General features: G+C 45.0%; 1 protein-coding gene across 1 annotated transcript in view; it reads left to right on the plus strand.

Moving 5' to 3' along the window:
* Positions 1–23,500, plus strand: part of LOC112259670 (vasoactive intestinal polypeptide receptor) — a 124,844-nt gene that overhangs the window by 22,733 nt on the left and 78,611 nt on the right. Inside the window, exons 2-3 of the mRNA XM_042329147.1 lie at positions 6,882–6,969; positions 11,850–11,963. Of these exons, the coding sequence (XP_042185081.1) occupies positions 6,882–6,969; positions 11,850–11,963 (202 nt within the window). The remainder of the gene's footprint in view (positions 1–6,881; positions 6,970–11,849; positions 11,964–23,500) is intronic.

Raw genomic sequence — 23,500 nt, forward strand, 5'->3', positions numbered from 1 at the left:
CTGCAGCTCTCTCATTTAGGTTTTTTGAGCCTTACGGATTGTGGTTGTTGTGGATGGCTGTTCACAAATGTACATGTTTATTTTAACCAAATAATGGTTGAATTGAATAAATTTAAGCTTCCTATCAATAATTGTTTTTGCGACATTGTTTTTGGTGTATTCATTAAGATAACCGGTGTATTCATTAAGGAAACCGTTTACCGTTTTATGAACCAAATGGAAGCAAACAGAACAAAACAAGAGTTTGTATTGGACAAATTCAGGTAGGTCCCTCCCGGTTTCGTTCCGTTTGCTTCCGTTTAAGAAACGCTTTGCAACAGAATCGGCATAATGAATATGCCCCAGTGGACAGCCAATATAAAATGTGCTCATCATGCAACAGCTGTGTAGTTCAGATCCCAGCCTATTGAATAAAAGTTTGAGGGAGTTCCTACCTTCTAAACTCCCCCAATGGTATTGTGCTCCAGCCTGTCAAAAACAAGTTTAATTTAAGAAGACCACAATTGGGGCTTTTATTGCTCAATCTAATTCGTGCTGATTTAATAAATAAACAAATTCCATAGGCCTAATGGAAACATGCTCAAACTTGCACAATTTTTATGGACTTAAACAGCAGTTTAAGCATGGCATTCCAAGAGCTAAATGAGTGAAAGTCACCCAGTAAAATACTAAATGAGTGAAAGTCACCCAGTAAAATACTAAATGAGTGAAAGTCACCCAGTAAAATACTAAATGAGTGAAAGTCACCCAGTAAAATACTAAATGAGTGAAAGTCACCCAGTAAAATACTAAATGAGTGAAAGTCACCCAGTAAAATACTAAATGAGTGAAAGTCACCCAGTAAAATACTAAATGAGTGAAAGTCACCCAGTAAAATACTAAATGAGTGAAAGTCTAAAAGTATTTGTACTTCAGTATAAATAATTTCAGCTTTAGGGTTAGGGCGTAATGACCAAAATCATAGAGAAATGTGAGTCATAGATGGGGTGGCAGGTAGCCTAGTGGTTAGAGTGTAGAGGTGGCAGGTAGCCTAGTGGTTAGAGTGTAGCGGTGGCAGGTAGCCTAGTGGTTAGAGTGTAGCGGTGGCAGGTAGCCTAGTGGTTAGAGCGTTGGAAGACTAAACGAAAGGTTGCAAGATTGAATCCCCGAGCTGACAAGGTACAAATCAGTCGTTCTGCCCCTGAACAAGGCAGTTAACCCACTGTTCCTAGGCCGTCATTGAAAAATAAGAATTGGTTCTTAACTGACTTGCCATGTTAAATAAAAGTTCAATAGATCTGTCATTCTCATTGAAAGCAAATCAAAGAAGCGGTAGATCACAGTTTCTATGATTCCCGTTCTTAAACTTTGTCTTTTTACTTTCAGTTTTGTACACCAGCTTCAAACAGCTGAAAATTCAAGATTTTTGGTTTGAGAAAATATATTCACAGAGGTTTAGATGGTATAATGATTCTGCACACTATACATGCTTGATTTGTCACATAAAGTGAAATTAGGCAAACTATTAGAATTTTTGCAACCAGGAAATGGTGGAGCGATTTCTGCATAGTGCAGTTTGAAGGTTATTGTTAGGTTTAAAATCAGATTTTATGACTTTGTCTGTGCCAGCTAGTGACCACTCGTCAGAGCTGCCTCAGCAAGATTCATGACAAAAAAAAAACTCTAACCTGCACCTCCTTAAGGGGTAAATTATCTAAAAGTAATAATCAGGATTACGTAATCAGATTACGTTACTGAGTTTGGGTAATCCGGTAAAGTACGTTACAAGTCACATTACTGTTTACAATTTTGGACAGGTGACAAGTAACTGTACCAGATTACATTTAATCTACCCAACCCTGGTCACAAGAACGACGAGCTCGGCAGTAATTTGAGTTAGACTTCATTGGCATGCGAGCTAGTAAGCTCCTCCCCCCTCCCTCCCACTCACTGTCATGATTATTTATTCACTAATTCATTGCAATTTTCTCTTTAGCGCAAACTGTTTAATACCTGATAGAGCCTGTGTGTTCATTTCAACACCCCAGGATGGTTCATTTACTTTGTGTTGTGAAAATAATGTGATGCAATCTCATTGCTGCAGTCCACCGCCCCCAATAGCAAGCAATGTAATAGCTGGCAAGCGCTGGACGGCAGGCCGAATGCCAGGAGCTGCTGATGGCTAAGCAGTAGGTATCTGAACAGCTTGTTTTGAAAATAAACAAAAAAATGTGAACCGTAAAATGTATACAAATTAACCACACTTTTATAGACATTTTAAACATAATCCTTGAATGGTATAATATATATGTTCTTTTTTTCACTTTTATCAACCAATTACAAATGGGGCTCCACCCCTAACGCCCTAATGGATGAGCTGCCACTGATTGTACTGTGTCATTACACAGTACTTGCTTTGATACCATATTTATATTACAGTAGGTGTACTGATTTTTACTAGGCACCGAGCTGCCTGTAAGCCACTATCAAATTCACAGTAGCCCCTTTACAGTGTAATTACTCTTGATGTTATCAATTCAGATGAAGGACACACTAATTATCTTCACAATTAGAGAGAGAGAGAGAGAGAGAGAGAGAAAAAAATGTCACTGCTGTGTTAGTTAGAAGTTCCATCATGGAGCTCCTCCATCACTTCTGGCTGTCACAACTAACAACACACTGACTGCCTCAACTTCAACCTCTTAATGGGAGGGAGAACATGGATATGTGTCCAAAATGGCACCCTATTCACTATGTCCCCTACATAGTGCCCTAATGGGTCCTGGTCAAAAGTAGTGCACTATAAAGGGAATACTATGCCATTTTATCCTCCATCACCTCAAGCACCAACACTACAATCACACTGTCTGCCTCCACCTCTTAATGGGGGAGAGAGAATAGACTAGAGGGTCTCTATGGAGGTTTTACATCACCAGTGCAACAATCACACTGCTTCAAACTCCAGTAGTCTCCTTGTGGGAGTCTGTCTGAGGGACCTCCAGCCATATGGGCTGGTTCTAAAAACAGCCCGGTCATATATATTTGATTAATGTCACAGCTGAAGAGTCTCATCCAGCAAAGTAATGGCTATAAATCAGATAAACTGCTGGAGGACTGTGGTGCGGTCTGATTTAGCGGTGAGGTCCACTGAAACATTGTAATAGTGGGGTCCACTGAAATATATTATCGGAGTGGGGTCTACTATAAACACATTGTTATAGTGGGGTCCAATGAAATATATTATCGGAGTGGGGTCTACTATAAACACATTGTTATAGTGGGGTCTACTATAAACACATTGTTATAGTGGGGTCTACTATAAACACATTGTTATAGTGGGGTCTACTATAAACACATTGTTATAGTGGGGTCTACTATAAACACATTGTTATAGTGAGGTCTACTGAAACATTATTGTAGTGGGGTCTACAGTCGGTCACATATTATTATAGTGAGACCTCGACACAGAAGGTAGCTAGCTAACGGATGGTTAGCTCACGTCCAAATGCCAGTCCTAAATGTTTCCACAAAACATGTTAGTATTTTAAATTGTCACGCTGCTACCTTACAATGCATGCAATGGGCTTTTGCAACACTCGCTAGCTAGCTACTCCATAGTCCAAGCTATAGTAAGAGCTAGCTACATTTCAATGTCAGACAGGACACAAGTCAAACTGTAGCTGAGAAACGAATTGCTAGCTGGTTCAATGTGGAATCATGTAGTAATCAAAATATATTTCATAATCGAGATTTTTCAAAGTAGCCACCCTGTTGCACACTTTTGGTATTCTCTGAACCAGCTACATGAGGTAGTCACCTGGAATGCATTCCAATTAACAGGTGTGCCTTGTTAAAAGTACATTTGTGGAATTTATTTCCTTCTCAGTGCGTTTGAGCCAATCAGTTGTGTTGTGACAAGGTAGGGGTGGTATACAGAAGATAGTAGGGGTGGTGTACAGAAGATGGTAGGGGTGGCATACAGAAGATAGTAGGGGTGGTATACAGAAGATAGTAGGGGTGGTATACAGAAGATAGTAGGGGTGGTATACAGAAGATAGTAGGGGTGGTATACAGAAGATAGTAGGGGTGGCATACAGAAGATAGTAGGGGTGGTGTACAGAAGATAGTCCTATTTGGTAAAAGACCAGCTCAAATAAGCAAAGGGAAATGACAGTACATCATTATTCACTCTGCTGCAGAGGATGCATTCATTAGAGTTACCAGCCCCAGAAATTGCACCCTCAAGTAACAGACACATCTCAACATCAACTGTTCAGAGGAGACTGCGTGAATCAGGCCTTCATGGTCGAATTGCTGCAAAGAAACCAGTACTAAAGGACACCAATAATAATAAGAGATTTGCTTGGGCCAAGAAACACAAGCAATGGACATTAGACCAGTGGAAATCGGTCCTTTTGGTCTGATGAGTCCAAATTTTGAGATTTTTGGTTCCAACTGCCGTGTCTTTGTGGGATGCAGAGTAGGTGAACAGATGATCTCATCATGTGTAGTTTCCACCGTGAAGCATGGAGGAGGAGGTGTGATGGTGTGGGGGTGCTTTGCTGGTGACACTGTTAGTGATTTATTTAGAATTCAAGGCACACTTAACCAGCATGGCTACCACAGCATTCTGCAGCAATACTCCATCCCATCTGGTTTGCGCTTAATGGGACTATCATTTTTTTTAGCAGAAAAATGACCCAACACACCTAGGCTTTGTGAGTTCTATTTGACCAAGAAGGAGAGTGATGGAGTGCTGCATTAGATGACCTGGCCTCCATAATCACCCGACCTCAACCCAATTGAGATGGTTTGGGATGAGTTGGACCGCAGAGTGAAGGAAAAGCAGCCAACAAATGTTCAGCATATGTGGGAACTCCTTCAAGACTGTTGGAAATCATTCCTGGTGAAGCTGGTTGAGAGAATGCCAAGTGTGTGCAAAACTGTCAAGGCAAAGGGTTGCTACTTTGAAGAATCTCAAATATATTTTTATTTGTTATTTATACTTATCTCAAATATATTTTTATTTGTTTAACACTTTGGTTACTACATTATTCCATGTGTGTTATTTCATAGTTTTTATGTCTTCACTCAATCATCAAGTTTGCGGACGACACAACAGTGGTATTATTCTACAATGTAGAAAATTGTAAAAATAAAGAAAAACCCTGGAATGAGTAGGCGTGTCAAACTTTTTACTGGTACTCTACATTGACACCCCTGTAAATGAGTGGATTCAGCTATTTCAGCCACACCCGTTGCTGACAGGTGTGTAAAATTGAGGACACCGACATGCAATCTCCATAGACAAACAATGGCAGTAGTATGGCCCGCACTGAAAGCTCAATGACTCAACGTGGCACCGTCATAGGATGCAACCTTTCCAACAAGTCAGTTCTTCTAATCTACTGAAACATATTTATTATAGTGGGGGTCTGTTGAAATATATTCTGATGGGGTCCTGGCTCTTCACTCTGTTGGAACGGAGTATCTCAGATTTTTTTTTTTTTTAAAGTCAATGATGCCAAGAGTGAAATTGGCCACAGATGGAAGTAGCTAAGGTGATGGCTGACGATGATCCATGACTTAGTTTTCCCAGAAAACACTCAGATAGAAACCCCCCACATGATTTCACTTGAAATTTCACATGTGAAATCACCTTTTTTTTTTTTTAAACACTTCACATGTGATCACGTTTTCATGTTTAGTTGTATATTCACATGTCGCTTTAGATGTTGTCACGTTATCGGATTAACTTCACATGTGATCACGTTTTAACATGTTTAGTTGTATATTCACATGTCGCTTTAGATGTTGTCACGTTATCGGATTAACTTCATCATGTGATCACGTTTTCATGTTTAGTTGTATATTCACATGTCGCTTTAGATGTTGTCACGTTATCGGATTAACTTCACATAAGATCACGTTTTCATGTTTAGTTGTATATTCACATGTCGCTTTAGATGTTGTCACGTTATCGGATTAACTTCACATGTGATCACGTTTTCATGTTTAGTTGTATATTCACATGTGCTGCTTTAGATGTTGTCACGTTATCGGATTAACTTCACATGTGATCACGTTTTCATGTTTAGTTGTATATTCACATGTCGCTTTAGATGTTGTCATTGGAAATCATTCGTTATCGGATTAACTTCACATGTGATCACGTGATCATATGAAAACATGTTTATTTTTAAAAAACCATTTCACTTGTGATCATGTGAAATTCATGTTGTTTTGAAGACTGAGGAATATGTTATTTATCATTGGGCTACATACTATAGGCAACTAAAACACAAGGAGGGGATATATCAGAGACTTGATGTTTCAGCCTCACGGCTTTTCTCAAAGAAATATAATGGAAGTCAAACATCAAAGGTTTGATTGAAGTTTACAATGTGTGTGTCTGACATCTTCATGCGTCTCTTCAGATTGAGTTCAGACGACCAGTCGGTACTTCCACTCTCCGGAGGTGATGGATACGGTTCTTTGAGCTTTTCATAATTCATCCATTGAGGGGCGTTAACTGTTTGGTGGTTATGATTCACGAGTCGTTTGTCAAATGTGATATCACATCTCAGATATTTACATTGGATAAGGGCATTACAGGCTCAACACGAAGTTGTTCACTGAGACGATGATCAGACCCAGGCAAACCCAGGCAAACTCGGGTCTCCTTTGTGTCACAAGACTGTGTTTGGTTAGCCTGTTAAACTAAAACCTTGGCATATAAGATCAGGTAGCCAAAATGTCCTCCTGAGATAGCAAGCCGTTGCTATGCAGGCTGTTTTAGGAGGATGTTCTGGCTAAAGGGAACTACTGTAACACAAAGTCTTCAGGTCTCATGGTTCCCTCTTCTATGTCACACTGATGTACGTCACATTGTGTTCCCACAGATGCTGTCCATTCAGATATGTGACATCATGCTGGAGATGGACAAGGAGAGAGAGACGTGCATGGCCCAGTTAGAAAACATGACAACAGGTAAATTCAGTAGGTCAGCGTGTGTGTGTGTGTGTGTGTGTGTGTGTGTGTGTGATGTGTGTGTGTGTGTGTGTGTGTGTGCGTGCGCGTTGTGTGTCACGTTATCGTTATACCAGTTACATTACAGTATTTGGTATTTGTACATGTCCGTTAGTCATCTATAAGTTGTATCAATCAGTACTTTACTATGTAGTACCTATAAAGAGTTTCACCACGTAACCTGTACAGAGTCAGAGTCTCACCACGTAACCTGTACAGAGTCAGAGTCTCACCACGTAACCTGTACAGAGTCAGAGTCTCACCACGTAACCTGTACAGAGTCAGAGTCTCACCACGTAACCTGTACAGAGTCAGAGTCTCACCACGTAACCTGTACAGAGTCAGAGTCTCACCATGTAACCTGTACAGAGTCAGAGTCTCACCACGTAACCTGTACAGAGTCAGAGTCTCACCACGTAACCTGTACAGAGTCAGAGTCTCACCATGTAACCTTTACAGAGTCTCACCACGTAACCTGTACAGAGTCAGAGTCTCACCACGTAACCTGTACAGAGTCAGAGTCTCACCATGTAACCTGTACAGAGTCAGAGTCTCACCACGTAACCTGTACAGAGTCAGAGTCTCACCATGTAACCTTTACAGAGTCTCACCACGTAACCTGTACAGAGTCAGAGTCTCACCACGTAACCTGTACAGAGTCTCACCATGTAACCTGTACAGAGTCAGAGTCTCACCACGTAACCTGTACAGAGTCAGAGTCTCACCACGTAACCTGTACAGAGTCAGAGTCTCACCACGTAACCTGTACAGAGTCAGAGTCTCACCACGTAACCTGTACAGAGTCAGAGTCACCACGTAACCTGTACAGAGTCAGAGTCTCACCACGTAACCTGTACAGAGTCAGAGTCTCACCACGTAACCTGTACAGAGTCAGTCTCACCACGTAACCTGTACAGAGTCAGAGTCTCACCACGTAACCTGTACAGAGTCAGTCTCACCACGTAACCTGTACAGAGTCAGAGTCTCACCACGTAACCTGTACAGAGTCTCACCACGTAACCTGTACAGAGTCAGAGTCTCACCACGTAACCTGTACAGAGTCAGAGTCTCACCACGTAACCTGTACAGAGTCAGTCTCACCACGTAACCTGTACAGAGTCAGAGTCTCACCACGTAACCTGTACAGAGTCAGAGTCTCACCACGTAACCTGTACAGAGTCAGAGTCTCACCACGTAACCTGTACAGAGTCAGAGTCTCACCACGTAACCTGTACAGAGTCAGTCTCACCACGTAACCTGTACAGAGTCAGAGTCTCACCACGTAACCTGTACAGAGTCAGAGTCTCACCACGTAACCTGTACAGAGTCAGTCTCACCACGTAACCTTTACAGAGTCAGAGTCTCACCATGTAACCTTTACAGAGTCTCACCATGTAACCTTTACAGAGTCTCACCATGTAACCTTTACAGAGTCTCACCATGTAACCTTTACAGAGTCTCACCATGTAACCTTTACAGAGTCTCACCATGTAACCTTTACAGAGTCTCACCATGTAACCTTTACAGAGTCTCACCATGTAACCTTTACAGAGTCTCACCATGTAACCTTTACAGAGTCTCACCACGTAACCTTTACAGAGTCAGAGTCTCACCACGTAACCTGTACAGAGTCAGAGTCTCACCACGTAACCTGTACAGAGTCAGAGTCTCACCACGTAACCTTTACATCCCCTTTAGGTCTTATAAACAGTACATCTTCTCATGGCTTTTACAAGCTATGTATTAGATTAATTCAGACAAACGTTCAACACAGTCGGATCCTGTAGTTAGAAGATGTAAACCATGTTGCGCCTCTGTTCTTTAGTCTACTGGGTGCCTTGAGTAGCTTTGAAACGCAATAGATTCTCATCAACAATTTATCTGCAGAGATGTTATCCTCGTACAGTGTTTTTTTAATAGAGACACTCTGATGATGGATACTGACCAAATAAATTATGTAGTGCATAGTATTTTTCATTGTAGTGTTTTCGCTGAATTTACTGTAGTATTTACTGTAGTGTTTGCTGTAGTACACTGTAGTATTTGCTGTAGTATATACTGTAGTATTTACTGTAGTATTTGCTGTAGTACACTGTAGTATTTACTGTAGTATTTGCTGTAGGACACTGTAGTATTTACTGTAGTATTTGCTGTAGTACACTAGTATTTACTGTAGTATTTGCTGTAGTACACTAGTATATACTGTAGTATTTACTGTAGTGTTTTTTGTAGTTTACTGTAGTATTTGCTGTTGCACACTGTAGTATTTACTGTAGTATGTGCTGTAGTATTTGCTGTAGTATACTGTAGTATTTACAGTTAACTATAGTATAAATACTGTAGTAAAAGAAAACTGCAATATATACTATAGCAATTAATGTAGTGTTTTTTGCAGACTGTAGTACTGCAGTATGTTTTCATGTGAGAGAGTACTCCTATTGATGCATTTTTATGATATTAAAACACAGTTATTCCCATTGAACTGTCCCAACTGTATAATGCCTATTAACACCCAGTATATTAAGTCATAATTACCATTGTTATTAGGTAAGCTTTATATGAAGCATGATCTGGTATGTGATCATACAGTTTGATAGAATAGAGAAATGTTATTCTTGAACGGGTAGGGGGGGGTGTTAGATTTTATTCACAATTGTGTCAAGCATCCCGAGGCTTGGTGATGCGATGTCATACCACACGTGGGTGACAACACTTACTGGTTGCGTCTGCAATGGCACCCAATTCATTACGTAGTGCACTACTTCAGACCAGGGCCCATCAGGTCCATGTAGGGAATAAGGGGGCCATTTGGGATGCACACACTGACTATTCCCCTGCTTTATTTATAAAACAAAAAATAAAAGTAAGTTAGCATTCATTATCATTTTAATTTAGATGCAGTTTCTTCCATTGTACACATTCTGTTGATTCCAACACAAAGAAGTCCTCAGGGTAATACGGCTCTCAACTCACAAATGGCCTTTTCAGACGATGAAAGTGGATTTAAAAAAAATAAATAAAAAATGTTACCTTTTATTTAACTAGGCAAGTCAGTTAAGAACCAATTCTTATTTTCAATGACAGCCTAGGAACAGTGGGTTAACTGCCTGTTCAGGGGCAGAACGACAGATTTGTACCTTGTCAGCTCGGGGGTTTGAACTTGCAACCTTTCGGTTACTAGTCCAACGCTCTAACCACTAGGCTATACTGCCGCAAAAGTGAATGCAGGTGTATTTCCTCTCTGGATTGCTTTCTCGACTTCGGTGTGAGAGCTAAAATACTCAATTTTTACTGAGATATGAAGCAAAATAATAGTATCAATAGCATCAGCCTATGACAGTGTTTTATGAAGCATTTAATGGGTTATTTAACGACGTCTGCCTCTGATACCAAAAGGTCGAACCCATCCATAGAAAGTCCTTTTTTGAGATTTTTGTTTTAAGCCTTATCTCAAACTTTTTAGTTAATGCCTAAACTGAAACCTAACCTTAAAAATTCAGAGTTGATGGCTAAACTTAATCTTAAAACACACCATGAAATGTGAGGTTTGGAAAAACATGTATGAACGTCTAATTCTGAGGCTGTGAGAGCTTGTTGGTTTTTAAAGTTATGTGGCACGACACTGGCCCATGTACAGATGTAGGATATTCATTTGATCACCCTGTTACATGAGAACTTTCTAGCAATGAAAGAAATGTCAAATTTGCAGTGTATTGGAGGTTTAAAAAGTTTTTAATTTCCACTTTGAGATTTCAGACTTGATCTTTCCCTTACTAAAAAAATATCAACCCCTACAAAAATGTCCATTAATTATTATCCACAAAAAATATATAATTTCCTGTTGCTGCAGGATTATTTTCCTTCTGTAGCAAACTGGCTCAAATTAAGATCCTACATCTGTAGTTAACTCTATGTGATGTGACCTTAGATTTTACTGATTGGCTGTCCTAGAAACATACAAACATTCACAGTGTGGGTTAGTTTTTTCTGCACACAGGAGAACATGAATCATCTTTAATCTCTTTGTAAATGTGGAGATCATCAATCACACAGGGTTTTCAAGAGCCTTTCTCTGTCTCTCTGTCTCTCTCTCTCTGTCTCTCTCTCTGTTTCTCTGTCTGTCTCTCTCTCTCTCTGTCTCTCTTTCTCTATCTTTCTCGCTCTCTGTCTGTCTGTCTCTGTCTCTCTGTCTCACTCTGTGTGTCTCTCTCTCTCTGTCTCTCTCTCTCTGTCTCTCTCTGTCTCTGTCTGTCTGTCTCTGTTTCTCTGTCTGTCTCTCTCTCTCTGTCTCTGTTTCTCTGTCTGTCTCTCTCTCTCTGTCTCTCTCTTTCTTTCTCTATCTTTCTCGCTCTCTGTCTATCTGTCTCTGTCTCTCTCTGTCTCACTCTGTGTGTCTCTCTCTGTCTATGTCTCTGTCTGACTCTGCTTGTCTGTCTCTCTCTCTCTCTGTCTCTCTGTCTATGTCTCTCTGTCTATGTCTCTCGGTTATGTGTCTCTGTCTGTCTGTCTCTTTCTCTCTCCATCTACCTTTCCTCCTCTAATCCATATTTCTGTCTGTCTGTCTGTCTCCCTGTCTTCTCTCCCCCCTCCTCCTCTCACTTGCCTCCCCCTCTCTCCTTCCCCCCTCCCCACTCCCCCCTCTCCTTCTATGAGTTTGAACATCGTGAAGGAAAAGGACATAACTCTAAAAGGTTATCTCTGTTTTTAAGGCTTATCTTTGAGTGAGCACGTTGGTTATTATTTCAAGATCCCCCCTCCCCCTCCCTCCTTCCCCACCTCCCCCTCTCTCCCCCTCCCCCTCCCCCCCCCCTCCTCCTTCCCCACCTCCCCCTCTCCCCCAGGTTGCAGTGGGACGTGGGACAAGGTGGCCTGCTGGCCCAGCGCCAATACAGGACAGGTGGTCACCATCCCCTGCCCTGTCTACTTCTTATACTTGACCAACGACTTCATCATGGGTAAGACCCTGCGTGTATTTGTGTGTGTTTGTGTGTGTATGTGTTTTTTTTTGTGTCTGTGTGTGTTGTGTGTGTGTGTGCATGCATGAATGGTGCGTGTGTGTTTTCATCAGACAGGTCAAATGAAAAGGTGCAGTCATGCATCATAGAATGGTGTAGGAAGTTGACTGATAAGGGGGAACTTCTGCGTGTTGTTACTACATCAACTTTGTGTGTACTATATCAACTTTGTGTGTATTATATCAACTTTGTGTGTATTATATCAACTTTGTGTGTATTATATCAACTTTGTGTGTACTATATCAACTTTGTGTGTACTACATCAACTTTGTGTGTACTACATCAACTTTGTGTGTACTACATCAACTTTGTGTGTATTATATCAACTTTGTGTGTATTATATCAACTTTGTGTGTACTACATCAACTTTGTGTGTACTATATCAACTTTGTGTGTATTATATCAACTTTGCGTGTACAACATCCCACATTGCGTGTACTACATCAACTTTGCGTGTACTACATCCCACTTTGTGTGTACTACATCCCACTTTGCGTGTACTACATCCCACTTTGCGTGTACTACATCCCACTTTGCGTGTACTACATCCCACTTTGCGTGTACTACATCCCACTTTGCGTGTACTACATCCCATTTTGCGTGTACTACATCTCACTTTGCATGTACTACATCCCACTTTGCGTGTACTACATCCCATTTTACTGTACTACATCCCACTTTGCGTGTATTGCATCAAATACTTTTTTAAAAAGGATGAAATTACTAATGAAGACCATTTTTGAAAGTGTCATAACATTCGATGATGCATTTCCCTTACTGCAACAGCAAACTGACAACAAGTACTGTATCTATTATTTTTACTCTTCCAAATCCCTGAGGAGAAAGACTAGATCCTAGAGACTTGGGAAGGGCAACCAGCAAAACATACAATATCATTCCCATACCACCCACCATTACTCACCACCCACCATTAACACCAACCACCATTCCCTCACCATCCACCATTAACCACCACCCACCATTCCTTCACCACCCACCATTCCTTCAGAAACCACCATTCCTTCACCACCCACCATTCCTTCACTACCCACCATTAACCACCACCCACCATTCCTTCACTACCCACCATTAACCACCACCCACCATTCCTTCACTACCCACCATTAACCACCACCCACCATTCCTTCACTACCCACCATTAACCACCACCCACCATTCCTTCACTACCCACCATTAACCACCACCCACCATTTCTTTAAAAAACCCACATTCCTTCCCACCCACCATTCCTTCACCACCCACCATTCCTTCACCACCCACCATTCCTCCCCTACCCACCATTAACCACCACCCACCATTCCTTCACCACCCACCATTCCTTCACCACCCACCATTCCTTCAGAAACCACCATTCCTTCAGAAACCACCATTCCTTCACCACCCACCATTCCTGCAGAACCCACCATTCCTCACCACCCACCATTCCTGCACCACCCACCATTCCTTCACCACCCACCATTCCTTCAGAAACCACCATTCCCTCACCACCCACCATCTAATGTTGTATATGCCACCTACCGTTTGAATGGTTCTAATAATGAATTAGGATTCTTGTGGTTAGCATCAAGTAACATGATTAAAACTTGCACAACACCCGGACCAAAACATTTTGTTCTATGATTTTATGTTGAGAGGCAGTTTCCTCAGTTCCTCTGTTTTTCCCAGGCGGTGTTGTGTTGGACACTTCTCTCTCTCTCAGGAGAACTTTCACCTATGAGGAAATTCATTGGAAGTTGAAGTTGTGATCATTAATTACGTATGGAAGAAATTGTTGGCTTAGGGAATATCTAGCTTAACGACAGGGTATGTTGTTTGAATTACGGAAAACATGGGCACGCACACACTTTGCAGCGATGAGAATACTTTCCCTTCCCTTCCCTCTTCCCCTCTTCCCCTCTTCCCTTGTCTTATTTCTCAACTGGTCATTAATTACAGCAGCTGTTTTTCCCCGTGTGTAGCTCTCTCCCTGTGTGTAGCTCTCTCTCCGTGTGTAGCTCTCTCCCTGTGTAGCTCTCTCCCCAGTGTGTAGCTCTCTCTCCCAGTGTGTAGCTCTCTCTCCCTGTGTGTAGCTCTTTCCCTGTTGTAGCTCTCTCTCCCTGTGTGTAGCTCTCTCTCCCGTGTGTGTAGCTCTCTCTCCGTGTGTAGCTCTCTCCCTGTGTAGCTCTCTCTCCCCCGTGTGTAGCTCTCTCTCCGTGTGTAGCTCTCTCTCCCCGTGTGTAGCTCTCTCTCCCCTGTGTGTAGCTCTCTCCCCGTGTGTGTAGCTCTCTCCCAGTGTGTAGCTCTCTCCCAGTGTGTAGCTCTCTCCCAGTGTGTAGCTCTCTCCCCCATGTAGCTCTCTCCCCCTGTGTGGCTCTCTCCCCCATGTAGCTCTCTCCCCCGTGTGTAGCTCTCTCTCCCTGTGTAGCTCTTTCCCTTTGTGTCTCTCTCCCCGTGTGTAGCTCTCTTTCCCTTTGTAGATCTCTCTCCCTGTGTGTAGCTTCTCTCCCTGTGTGTAGCTCTCTCCCCGTGTGTAGCTCTCTCCCCCCTGTGTAGCTCTCTCCCCCGTGTGTAGCTCTCTCTCCCCGTGTGTAGCTCTCTCCTGTGTAGCTCTCTCCCCCTGTGTAGCTCTCTCTCCCTGTGTAGCTCTCTCCCTGTGTGTAGTTCTCTCCCTGTGTGTAGCTCTCTCCCCGTGTGTAGCTCTCCCTGTGTGTAGCTCTCCCCCTGTGTAGCTCTCTCCCCTGTGTGTAGCTCTCTCCCTGTGTGTAGCTCTCTCCCTGTGTGTAGCTCTCTCCCTGTGTGTAGCTCTCTCCCCCGTGTGTAGCTCTCTCCCTGTGTGTAGCTCTCTCCCTGTGTGTAGCTCTCTTTCCCTTTGTAGCTCTCTCCCTGTGTAGCTCTCTTCCCCGTGTGTAGCTCTCTCCCCCGTGTGTAGCTCTCTCCCCCCCGTGTAGCTCTCTCCCCCCTGTGTAGCTCTCTCTCCCCGTGTGTAGCTCTCTCTCCCTGTGTAGCTTCTCTCCCCTGTGTAGCTCTCTCCCCCCCCGTGTGTAGCTCTCTCTCCCCGTGTGTAGCTCTCTCCCTGTGTGTAGTTCTCTCCCCTGTGTGTAGCTCTCTCCCCCATGTGTAGATCTCTCCCCGTGTGTAGCTCTCTCCCCCGTGTGTAGCTCTCTCTCCCCCGTGTGTAGCTCTCTCCCCCGTGTGTAGCTCTCTTTCCCTTTGTAGATCTCTCTCTCCCTGTGTAGTTCTCTTCCTGTGTGTAGCTCTCTCCCCCGTGTGTAGCTCTCTCCCCGTGTGTAGCTCTCTCCCCTGTGTAGCTCTCTCCCTGTGTGTAGCTCTCTCTCCCTGTGTGTAGCTCTCTCCCCCTGTGTGTAGCTCTCTCCCCCGTGTGTAGCTCTCTCCCTGTGTGTAGTTCTCTCCCTGTGTGTAGCTCTCTCCCTGTGTGTAGCTCTCTCCCCTGTGTGTAGCTCTCTCCCTGTGTGTAGTTCTCTCCCTGTGTGTAGCTCTCTCCCTGTGTAGCTCTCCCTGTGTAGCTCTCTCCTGTGTGTAGCTCTCCTGTGTGTAGCTCTCCCCGTGTGTAGCTCTCTCCCTGTGTGTAGCTCTCTCCCTGTGTGTAGCTCTCTCTCCCTGTGTAGCTCTCTCCCTGTGTAGCTCTCTCTCCCTGTGTGTAGCTCTCTCCCCTGTGTAGTTCTCTCTCTCCCCGTGTAGCTCTCTCCCTGTGTGTAGCTCTCCCTGTGTGTAGCTCTCTCCCTGTGTGTAGCTCTCTCCCGTGTGTAGCTCTCTCCCCTGTGTGTAGCTCTCTCCCCGTGTGTAGCTCTCTCCCCGTGTGTAGCTCTCTCCCCCGTGTGTAGCTCTCTCCCCCCCCCGTGTGTAGCTCTCTCTCCCTGTCTGTAGCTCTCTCCCTGTGTGTAGCTCTCTCCCCCGTGTGTAGCTCTCTTTCCCTTTGTAGCTCTCTCTCCCTGTGTAGCTTCTCTCCCCGTGTGTAGCTCTCTCTCCCCGTGTGTAGCTCTCTCCCCGTGTGTAGCTCTCTCTCCCCCGTGTGTAGCTCTCTCTCTCCCCCTGTGTAGCTCTCTCTCCCTGTGTGTAGCTCTCTCCCTGTGTAGCTCTCTCTCCCCGTGTGTAGCTCTCTCCCTGTGTGTAGCTCTCTCCCTGTGTGTAGCTCTCTCCCTGTGTGTAGCTCTCTCCCTGTGTGTAGCTCTCTCCCTGTCCCTGTGTGTAGCTCTCTCCCTGTGTGTAGCTCTCTCCCCGTGTGTAGCTCTCTCCCTGTGTGTAGCTCTCTCCCTGTGTAGCTCTCTCCCCCGTGTGTAGCTCTCTCCCCCGTGTGTAGCTCTCTCTCCCCGTGTGTAGCTCTCTCCCCGTGTGTAGCTCTCTCCCTGTGTGTAGCTCTCTCCCTGTGTAGCTCTCTCCCCGTGTGTAGCTCTCTCCCCGTGTGTAGCTCTCTCCCCGTGTGTAGCTCTCTCTCCCCGTGTGTAGCTCTCTCTCCCCCGTGTGTAGCTCTCTCTCTCCCGTGTGTAGCTCTCTCTCCCGTCTTCTCCCTTCTCTCTCCCCGTGTGTAGCTCTCTCTCCCTGTGTAGCTCTCTCCCTGTGTGTAGCTCTCTCCCTGTGTAGCTCTCTCCCTGTGTAGCTCTCTCCCTGTGTAGCTCTCTCCCCCGTGCTCTCTCCCTGTGTAGCTCTCTCCCCGTGTGTAGCTCTCTCTCTCCCCGTGTAGCTCTCTCTCCCCCTGTGTGTAGCTCTCTCTCCTGTGTGTAGCTCTCTCCCTGTGTAGCTCTCTCTCCTGTGTGTAGCTCTCTCTCCCTGTGTGTAGCTCTCTCTCCCCGTGTGTAGCTCTCTCTCCCGTGTGTAGCTCTCTCTCCCCCGTGTGTAGCTCTCTCTCTCCCCGTGTGTAGCTCTCTCTCCCCCGTGTGTAGCTCTCTCCCTCTGTGTGTAGCTCTCTCCCTGTGTAGCCCAGTGTGTAGCTCTCTCCCTGTGTGTAGCTCTCTCCCTGTGTGTAGCTCTCTCCCTGTGTGTAGCTCTCTCCCTGTGTGTAGCTCTCTCCCTGTGTGTAGCTCTCTCCCTGTGTGTAGCTCTCTCCCTGTGTGTAGTTCTCTTCCTGTGTGTAGCTCTCTCCCTGTGTGTAGCTCTCTCTCCCTGTGTGTAGCTCTCTCCCTGTGTAGTTCTCTTCCTGTGTGTAGCTCTCTCTCCCTGTGTGTAGCTCTCTCCCTGTGTAGTTCTCTTCCCGTGTGTAGCTCTCTCCCCTGTGTGTAGCTCTCTCTCCCTGTGTGTAGCTCTCTCCCCCGTGTGTAGCTCTCTCTCTGTGTGTAGCTCTCTCCCTCTGTGTAGCTCTCTCTCCCCCGTGTAGCTCTCTCTCCCTGTGTGCTAGCACTCTCCCTGTGTGTAGCTCTCTCTCCCTGTGTGTTGTTCGCTTCTGGTGGTTCAGTTCACACAACTTGTTTATTTCTCCAGACTCAGTTGGCTTCCAGGCCTGGAGTTTTCAACACAGAAGTCTTATCATCAGGCCTATTATCTAGATCTACATAACTCTGCTGTGGAAAGAATAAGACCATTTTAGAGGTGACATCATCGTGCTGTGTACTGTTATTGTTTATGAACTGTGTGAATTTTGTTGGAATATTTGTCAGTTTGTTTGTCAACATCAGCAATGTCACATGAGAAACATTTTACTATTGTCATGGATATTTAGCTATTTTTAATATGAACTGAGAGAGATATTTCAGAATGGAAGCTATAGTCTGCCCAAAAATGAATTCTCTACAAACCCATACAAACCATCATCAAGATAAACCCAACAATGCTACTCGTGTGTCTCAAAATGTTATTTTAGTCAAACAGTCTAAACCTGTACTATCAACCAGTTTCAGTCTGGTCTGTTTATGTCCTCTCAAACTTCAAGTGTAGTTTAGTTTGTGTTCAGTTTCAGTCTGGTCTATCTATGTCCTCTCAAACTTCAAGTGTAGTTTAGTTTGTGTTCAGTTTCAGTCTGGTCTGTCTATGTCCTCTCAAACTTCAAGTGTAGTTTAGTTTGTGTTCAGTTTCAGTCTGGTCTATCTATGACATGATGATATTCAGCATGTTTGCGAGCTGTCACACTATGGATATATCTTCTCATGTCATCTGTTATAGAGAGGTCACAGTGAAGCAGTGATTTATGTAGCCCAGAGGGAATAGATGGAGATGGATGCATAGAAGAAGAGGGATGGATGTTGACCTGAGAAGTGAGAGGGCCTCAGGGGACAGACAGGAAAAACAGAGGAAGGATTAAGGGGAATTGTGGGATTCCCGAGAAGTCAGAGGAGGAGACCTGTATTTCACTGACCTATCAGAGCAGCACAGTCTATAGTCTAGCAGGCCCCACAGTACACATAGACCTATCAGAGCAGCAGTCTACAGTCTAGCAGGCCCCACAGTACACATAGACCTATCAGAGCCTATTGAGACTAGACTTAAGACAGGACCCCATTGCACAGCATCCTGAGACAGAAGGAGAGAGATGAATTGCATTTTGATGTGTGAGGGCGACATTGCTCTTGAAAGACTATCCGACATGTTCACTCAAAAATAAGCCTTCAAAAAAACGTCACGTTATTCTTCTAGAGTGAGTTCCTGTTCAGAGCTCACAGAGGAACAACAGTTATTGAACATTATGTCAGGTTATGGAAAAACCCAGGTGAAATGAGATGTATATTGTGTGTACTCTTTGTCTATGTTAACACTTAGTGCATGTTGGTTGATATACAAAATAGGTCTGCCTGTAATTCTTTGAGACCAAAGCCCCGGCATGAAGACAATGTATCTAAAGCCTTTGATTCTTAAAGAATTTGAAACAATGTCATAAGTGTGAAAACCCTATTCCCCTTTCTCTAAATCCATTCCACTTTTAACATCAATTACCATTCCACTTTTAACATCAATTACCATTCCACTTTTAACATCAATTACCATTCCACTTTTAACATCAATTACCATTCCACTTTTAACATCAATTACCATTCCACTTTAACATCAATTACCATTCCACTTTTAACATCAATTACCATTCCACTTTTAACATCAATTACCATTGCAACAGAACGCTATATTTATATATATATTCTGATTACACATTCAACCTCAGAAGCCATTCAGGCTCTAAGCCCATGGAAAGAAAAACATGCATTACTGTGTGTGTGTGTGTGTGTGTGTGTGTGTGTGTGTGTGTGTGTGCGTGTGTGTGTGTGTGTGTGTGTGCGTGTGGGTGCGCGGCGCGTGTGCGTGTGCGCGAGTGTGCGCGTGTGTGCGCGTGTGTGCGTGTGGGTGTGTGTGCGCGTGCGAGTGTGTGTGTGTGTGTGTGTGGGTGTGTGTGTGTGGGTGTGTGAGTGTGTGTGGGTGTGTGTGGGTGTGTGTGGGTGTGTGTGGGTGTGTGCGCGTGCGGGTGCGTGTGTGGGTGTGTGTGCGCGTGCGGGTGCGTGTGTGTGTGTGAGTGAGTGTGTGCGCGTGCGTGTGTGTGTGTGTGTGTGTGTGTGTGTGGGTGTGTGTGCGCGTGTGGGTGCGTGTGTGTGTGTGAGTGAGTGTGTGCGCGTGCGTGTGTGTGTGTGTGTGTGTGTGAGTGTGTGTGCGCGTGCGGGTGCGTGTGTGTGTGTGAGTGAGTGTGTGTGTGCGCGTGTGCGGGTGGGTGCGTGTGTGTGCGCGTGTGTGTGTGTGTGTGGGTGTGTGTGCGCGTGCGGGTGCGTGTGTGTGTGTGAGTGAGTGTGTGCGCGCGTGCGTGTGTGTGTGCGCGCGCGTGTGTGTGTGCGCGTGTGCGGGTGGGTGCGTGTGTGTGCGCGTGTGTGTGTGTGTGTGTGTGTGTGTGTGTGTGTGTGCGTGCGTGTGGGTGTGTGTGCGCGTGTGGGTGGGTGTGTGTGTGTGTGTGTGTGCGTGTGGGTGGGTGTGTGTGTGTGCGCGTGTGGGTGTGCGTGTGTGTGTGTGTGTGCGTGTGCGTGTGCGTGTGAGTGCGTGTGTGTGTGTGTGTGTGTGTGTGTGTGTGTGTGTGTGCGTGTGGGTGCGTGTGAGTGTGTGAGTGTGTGTGTGTGTGTGTGTGTGTGTGCATTACGAAACCTGACGCCGGAGAGATTCAGGGACAAAGTCATTCATTTGGTTTGTTGGATTGGAAGGGTGGAGCTCAGCCACGGTCCAACCTTTACAGAAACACAGGAGGTCTACGGTACACACACACACACACACACACACAAACCCACCACAGATATGCACATACAGACGTACGCACGCAGGAACGCACCACAGATGCACACACGCAGGAACGCACCACAGATACACACACACACACACCCATCTCCCTAAACGTAACCTGTCTTTCCCACTCCTGATTTCCACTCCTCACCCTAACTGACCGTGAGGAATGCTTTCAGTGTGTTGACATTGACACTGATGTGGTCTCAAACTCTACCTAAACTCTAATTACAGGAGAGTAGAAACGTGGTATCAAACTCAAGACTGCTTCCATCACGTGGACTGGGAGATGTTTCGTATTGCGTCAGATAACAATATTGACGAATACGCTGATTCGGTGTGCGAGTTCATTAGAACGTGCGTTGAAGATGTCGTTCCCATAGCAACGATTAAAACATTCCCTAACCAGAAACCGTGGATTGATGGCAGCATTCGTGTGAAACTGAAAGCGCGAACCACTGCTTTTAATCAGGGCAAGGTGTCTGGTAAATGACTGAATACAAACAGTGCAGCTATTCCCTCCGCAAGGCTATCAAACAAGCTAAGCGTCAGTACAGAGACAAAGTAGAATCTCAATTCAACGGCTCAGACACAAGAGGCATGTGGCAGGGTCTACAGTCAATCACGGACTACAGGAAGAAATCCAGCCCAGTCACGGACCAGGATTTCTTGCTCCCAGGCAGACTAAATAACTTTTTTGCCCGCTTTGAGGACAATACAGTGCCACTGACACGGCCTGCAATGAAAACATGCGGTCTCTCCTTCACTGCAGCCAAGGTGAGTAAGACATTTAAACGTGTTAACCCTCGCAAGGCTGCAGGCCCAGACGGCATCCCCAGCCGTGCCCTCAGAGCATGCGCAGACCAGCTGGCCGGTGTGTTTACGGACATATTCAATCAATCCCTATACCAGTCTGCCGTTCCCACATGCTTCAAGAGGGCCACCATTGTTCCTGTTCCCAAGAAAGCTAAGGTAACTGAGCTAAACGACTACCGCCCGTAGCACTCACATCCGTCATCATGAAGTGCTTTGAGAGACTAGTCAAGGACCATATCACCTCCACCCTACCTGACACCCTAGACCCACTCCAATTTGCTTACCGCCCAAATAGGTCCACAGACGATGCAATCTCAACCACACTGCACACTGCCCTAACCCATCTGGACAAGAGGAATACCTATGTGAGAATGTTGTTCATCGACTACAGCTCGGCATTCAACACCATAGTACCCTCCAAGCTCGTCATCAAGCTCGAGACCCTGGGTCTCGACCCCGCCCTGTGCAACTGGGTACTGGACTTCCTGACGGGCCGCCCCCAGGTGGTGAGGGTAGGCAACAACATCTCCTCCCCGCTGATCCTCAACACTGGGGCCCCACAAGGGTGCGTTCTGAGCCCTCTCCTGTACTCCCTGTTCACCCACGACTGCGTGGCCACGCACGCCTCCAACTCAATCATCAAGTTTGCGGACGACACAACAGTGGTAGGCTTGATTACCAACAACGACGAGACGGCCTACAGGGAGGAGGTGAGGGCCCTCGGAGTGTGGTGTCAGGAAAATAACCTCACACTCAACGTCAACAAAACTAAGGAGATGATTGTGGACTTCAGGAAACAGCAGAGGGAACACCCCCTATCCACATCGATGGAACAGTAGTGGAGAGGGTAGCAAGTTTTAAGTTCCTCGGCATACACATCACAGACAAACTGAATTGGTCCACTCACACAGACAGCATCGTGAAGAAGGCGCAGCAGCGCCTCTTCAACCTCAGGAGGCTGAAGAAATTTGGCTTGTCACCAAAAGCACTCACAAACTTCTACAGATGCACAATCGAGAGCATCCTGGCGGGCTGTATCACCAACCTGGTACGGCAACTGCTCCGCCCTCAACCGTAAGGCTCTCCAGAGGGTAGTGAGGTCTGCACAACGCATCACCGGGGGCAAACTACCTGCCCTCCAGGACACCTACACCACCCGATGTTACAGGAAGGCCATAAAGATCATCAAGGACATCAACCACCCGAGCCACTGCCTGTTCACCCCACTATCATCCAGAAGGCGAGGTCAGTACAGGTGCATCAAAGCTGGGACCGAGAGACTGAAAAACAGCTTCTATCTGAAGGCCATCAGACTGTTAAACAGCCACCACTAACATTGAGTGACTGCTGCCAACACACTGACAATGACACTGACTCAACTCCAGCCACTTTAATAATGGGAATTGATGGGAAATGATGTAAATATATAAACAATGCTACCTTATATAATGTTACTTACCCTACATTATTCATCTCATATGCATACGTATATACTGTACTCTATCATCGACTGCATCCTTATGTAATACATGTATCACTAGCCACTTTAACTATGCCACTTTGTTTACATACTCACCTCATATGTATATACTGTACTCGATATCAGCTACTGTATCTTGCCTATGCTGCTCTGTACCATCACTCATTCATATATCCTTATGTACATATTCTTTATCCCCTTACACTGTGTATAAGACAGTAGTTTTGGAATTGTTAGTTAGATTACTTGTTGGTTATTACTGCATTGTCGGAACTAGAAGCACAAGCATTTCGCTACACTCGCATTAACATCTGCTAACCATGTGTATGTGACAAATAAAATTTGATTTGATTTACTAAAACTCTAATTACAGGAGAGTAGAAACGTGGTCTCAACTCTACTAAAACTCTAATTACAGGAGAGTAGAGACATGAGCTGTGTTCTATTTACCGTACTATTTGTGAGGTGAATTGAGTATATAGTATGCTTATTGGTCAGAGTATAGATATAGTTAGTATGCTTATTGGTCAGAGTATAGATATAGTTAGTATGCTTATTGGTCAGAGTATAGATATAGTTAGTATGCCAAAAGTTCCCGGATGTCGTACAATCTTACCAGGCGGTATATTAACTATGTGGACAGTGTCAGTAAACGTCGGCAAAAAAAAGTCATTAAATTGTTGCCAGCAGCACAGATGCAGTCACCAACGCTCTGGATAACAGGAAAACAGCCTAACCAGCTCTGCTAGGGTGAGTAACATGGTCAGAGTGAGGTCTTCTCTCATTTGTGTCTGGAAGTCGCTAGCCAACGTTAGCCAGTTAGCTGTGGGTGCTTGACTGCCATTGTGAGGTCAGAACGCTCAGATCAACCCTACTCCTCAGCCAGAGCGTACAGTGTGCTCTCTGAACGCCCAGAGAGCGAAACTCTCTGAATTTACTAATGGACAACTTGACAATGCTCTGACTTTACTAATGGACAACTTGACAA

This window comes from Oncorhynchus tshawytscha, linkage group LG10 (assembly GCF_018296145.1).
Source record: "Oncorhynchus tshawytscha isolate Ot180627B linkage group LG10, Otsh_v2.0, whole genome shotgun sequence".
Taxonomy (NCBI): domain Eukaryota; kingdom Metazoa; phylum Chordata; class Actinopteri; order Salmoniformes; family Salmonidae; genus Oncorhynchus; species Oncorhynchus tshawytscha.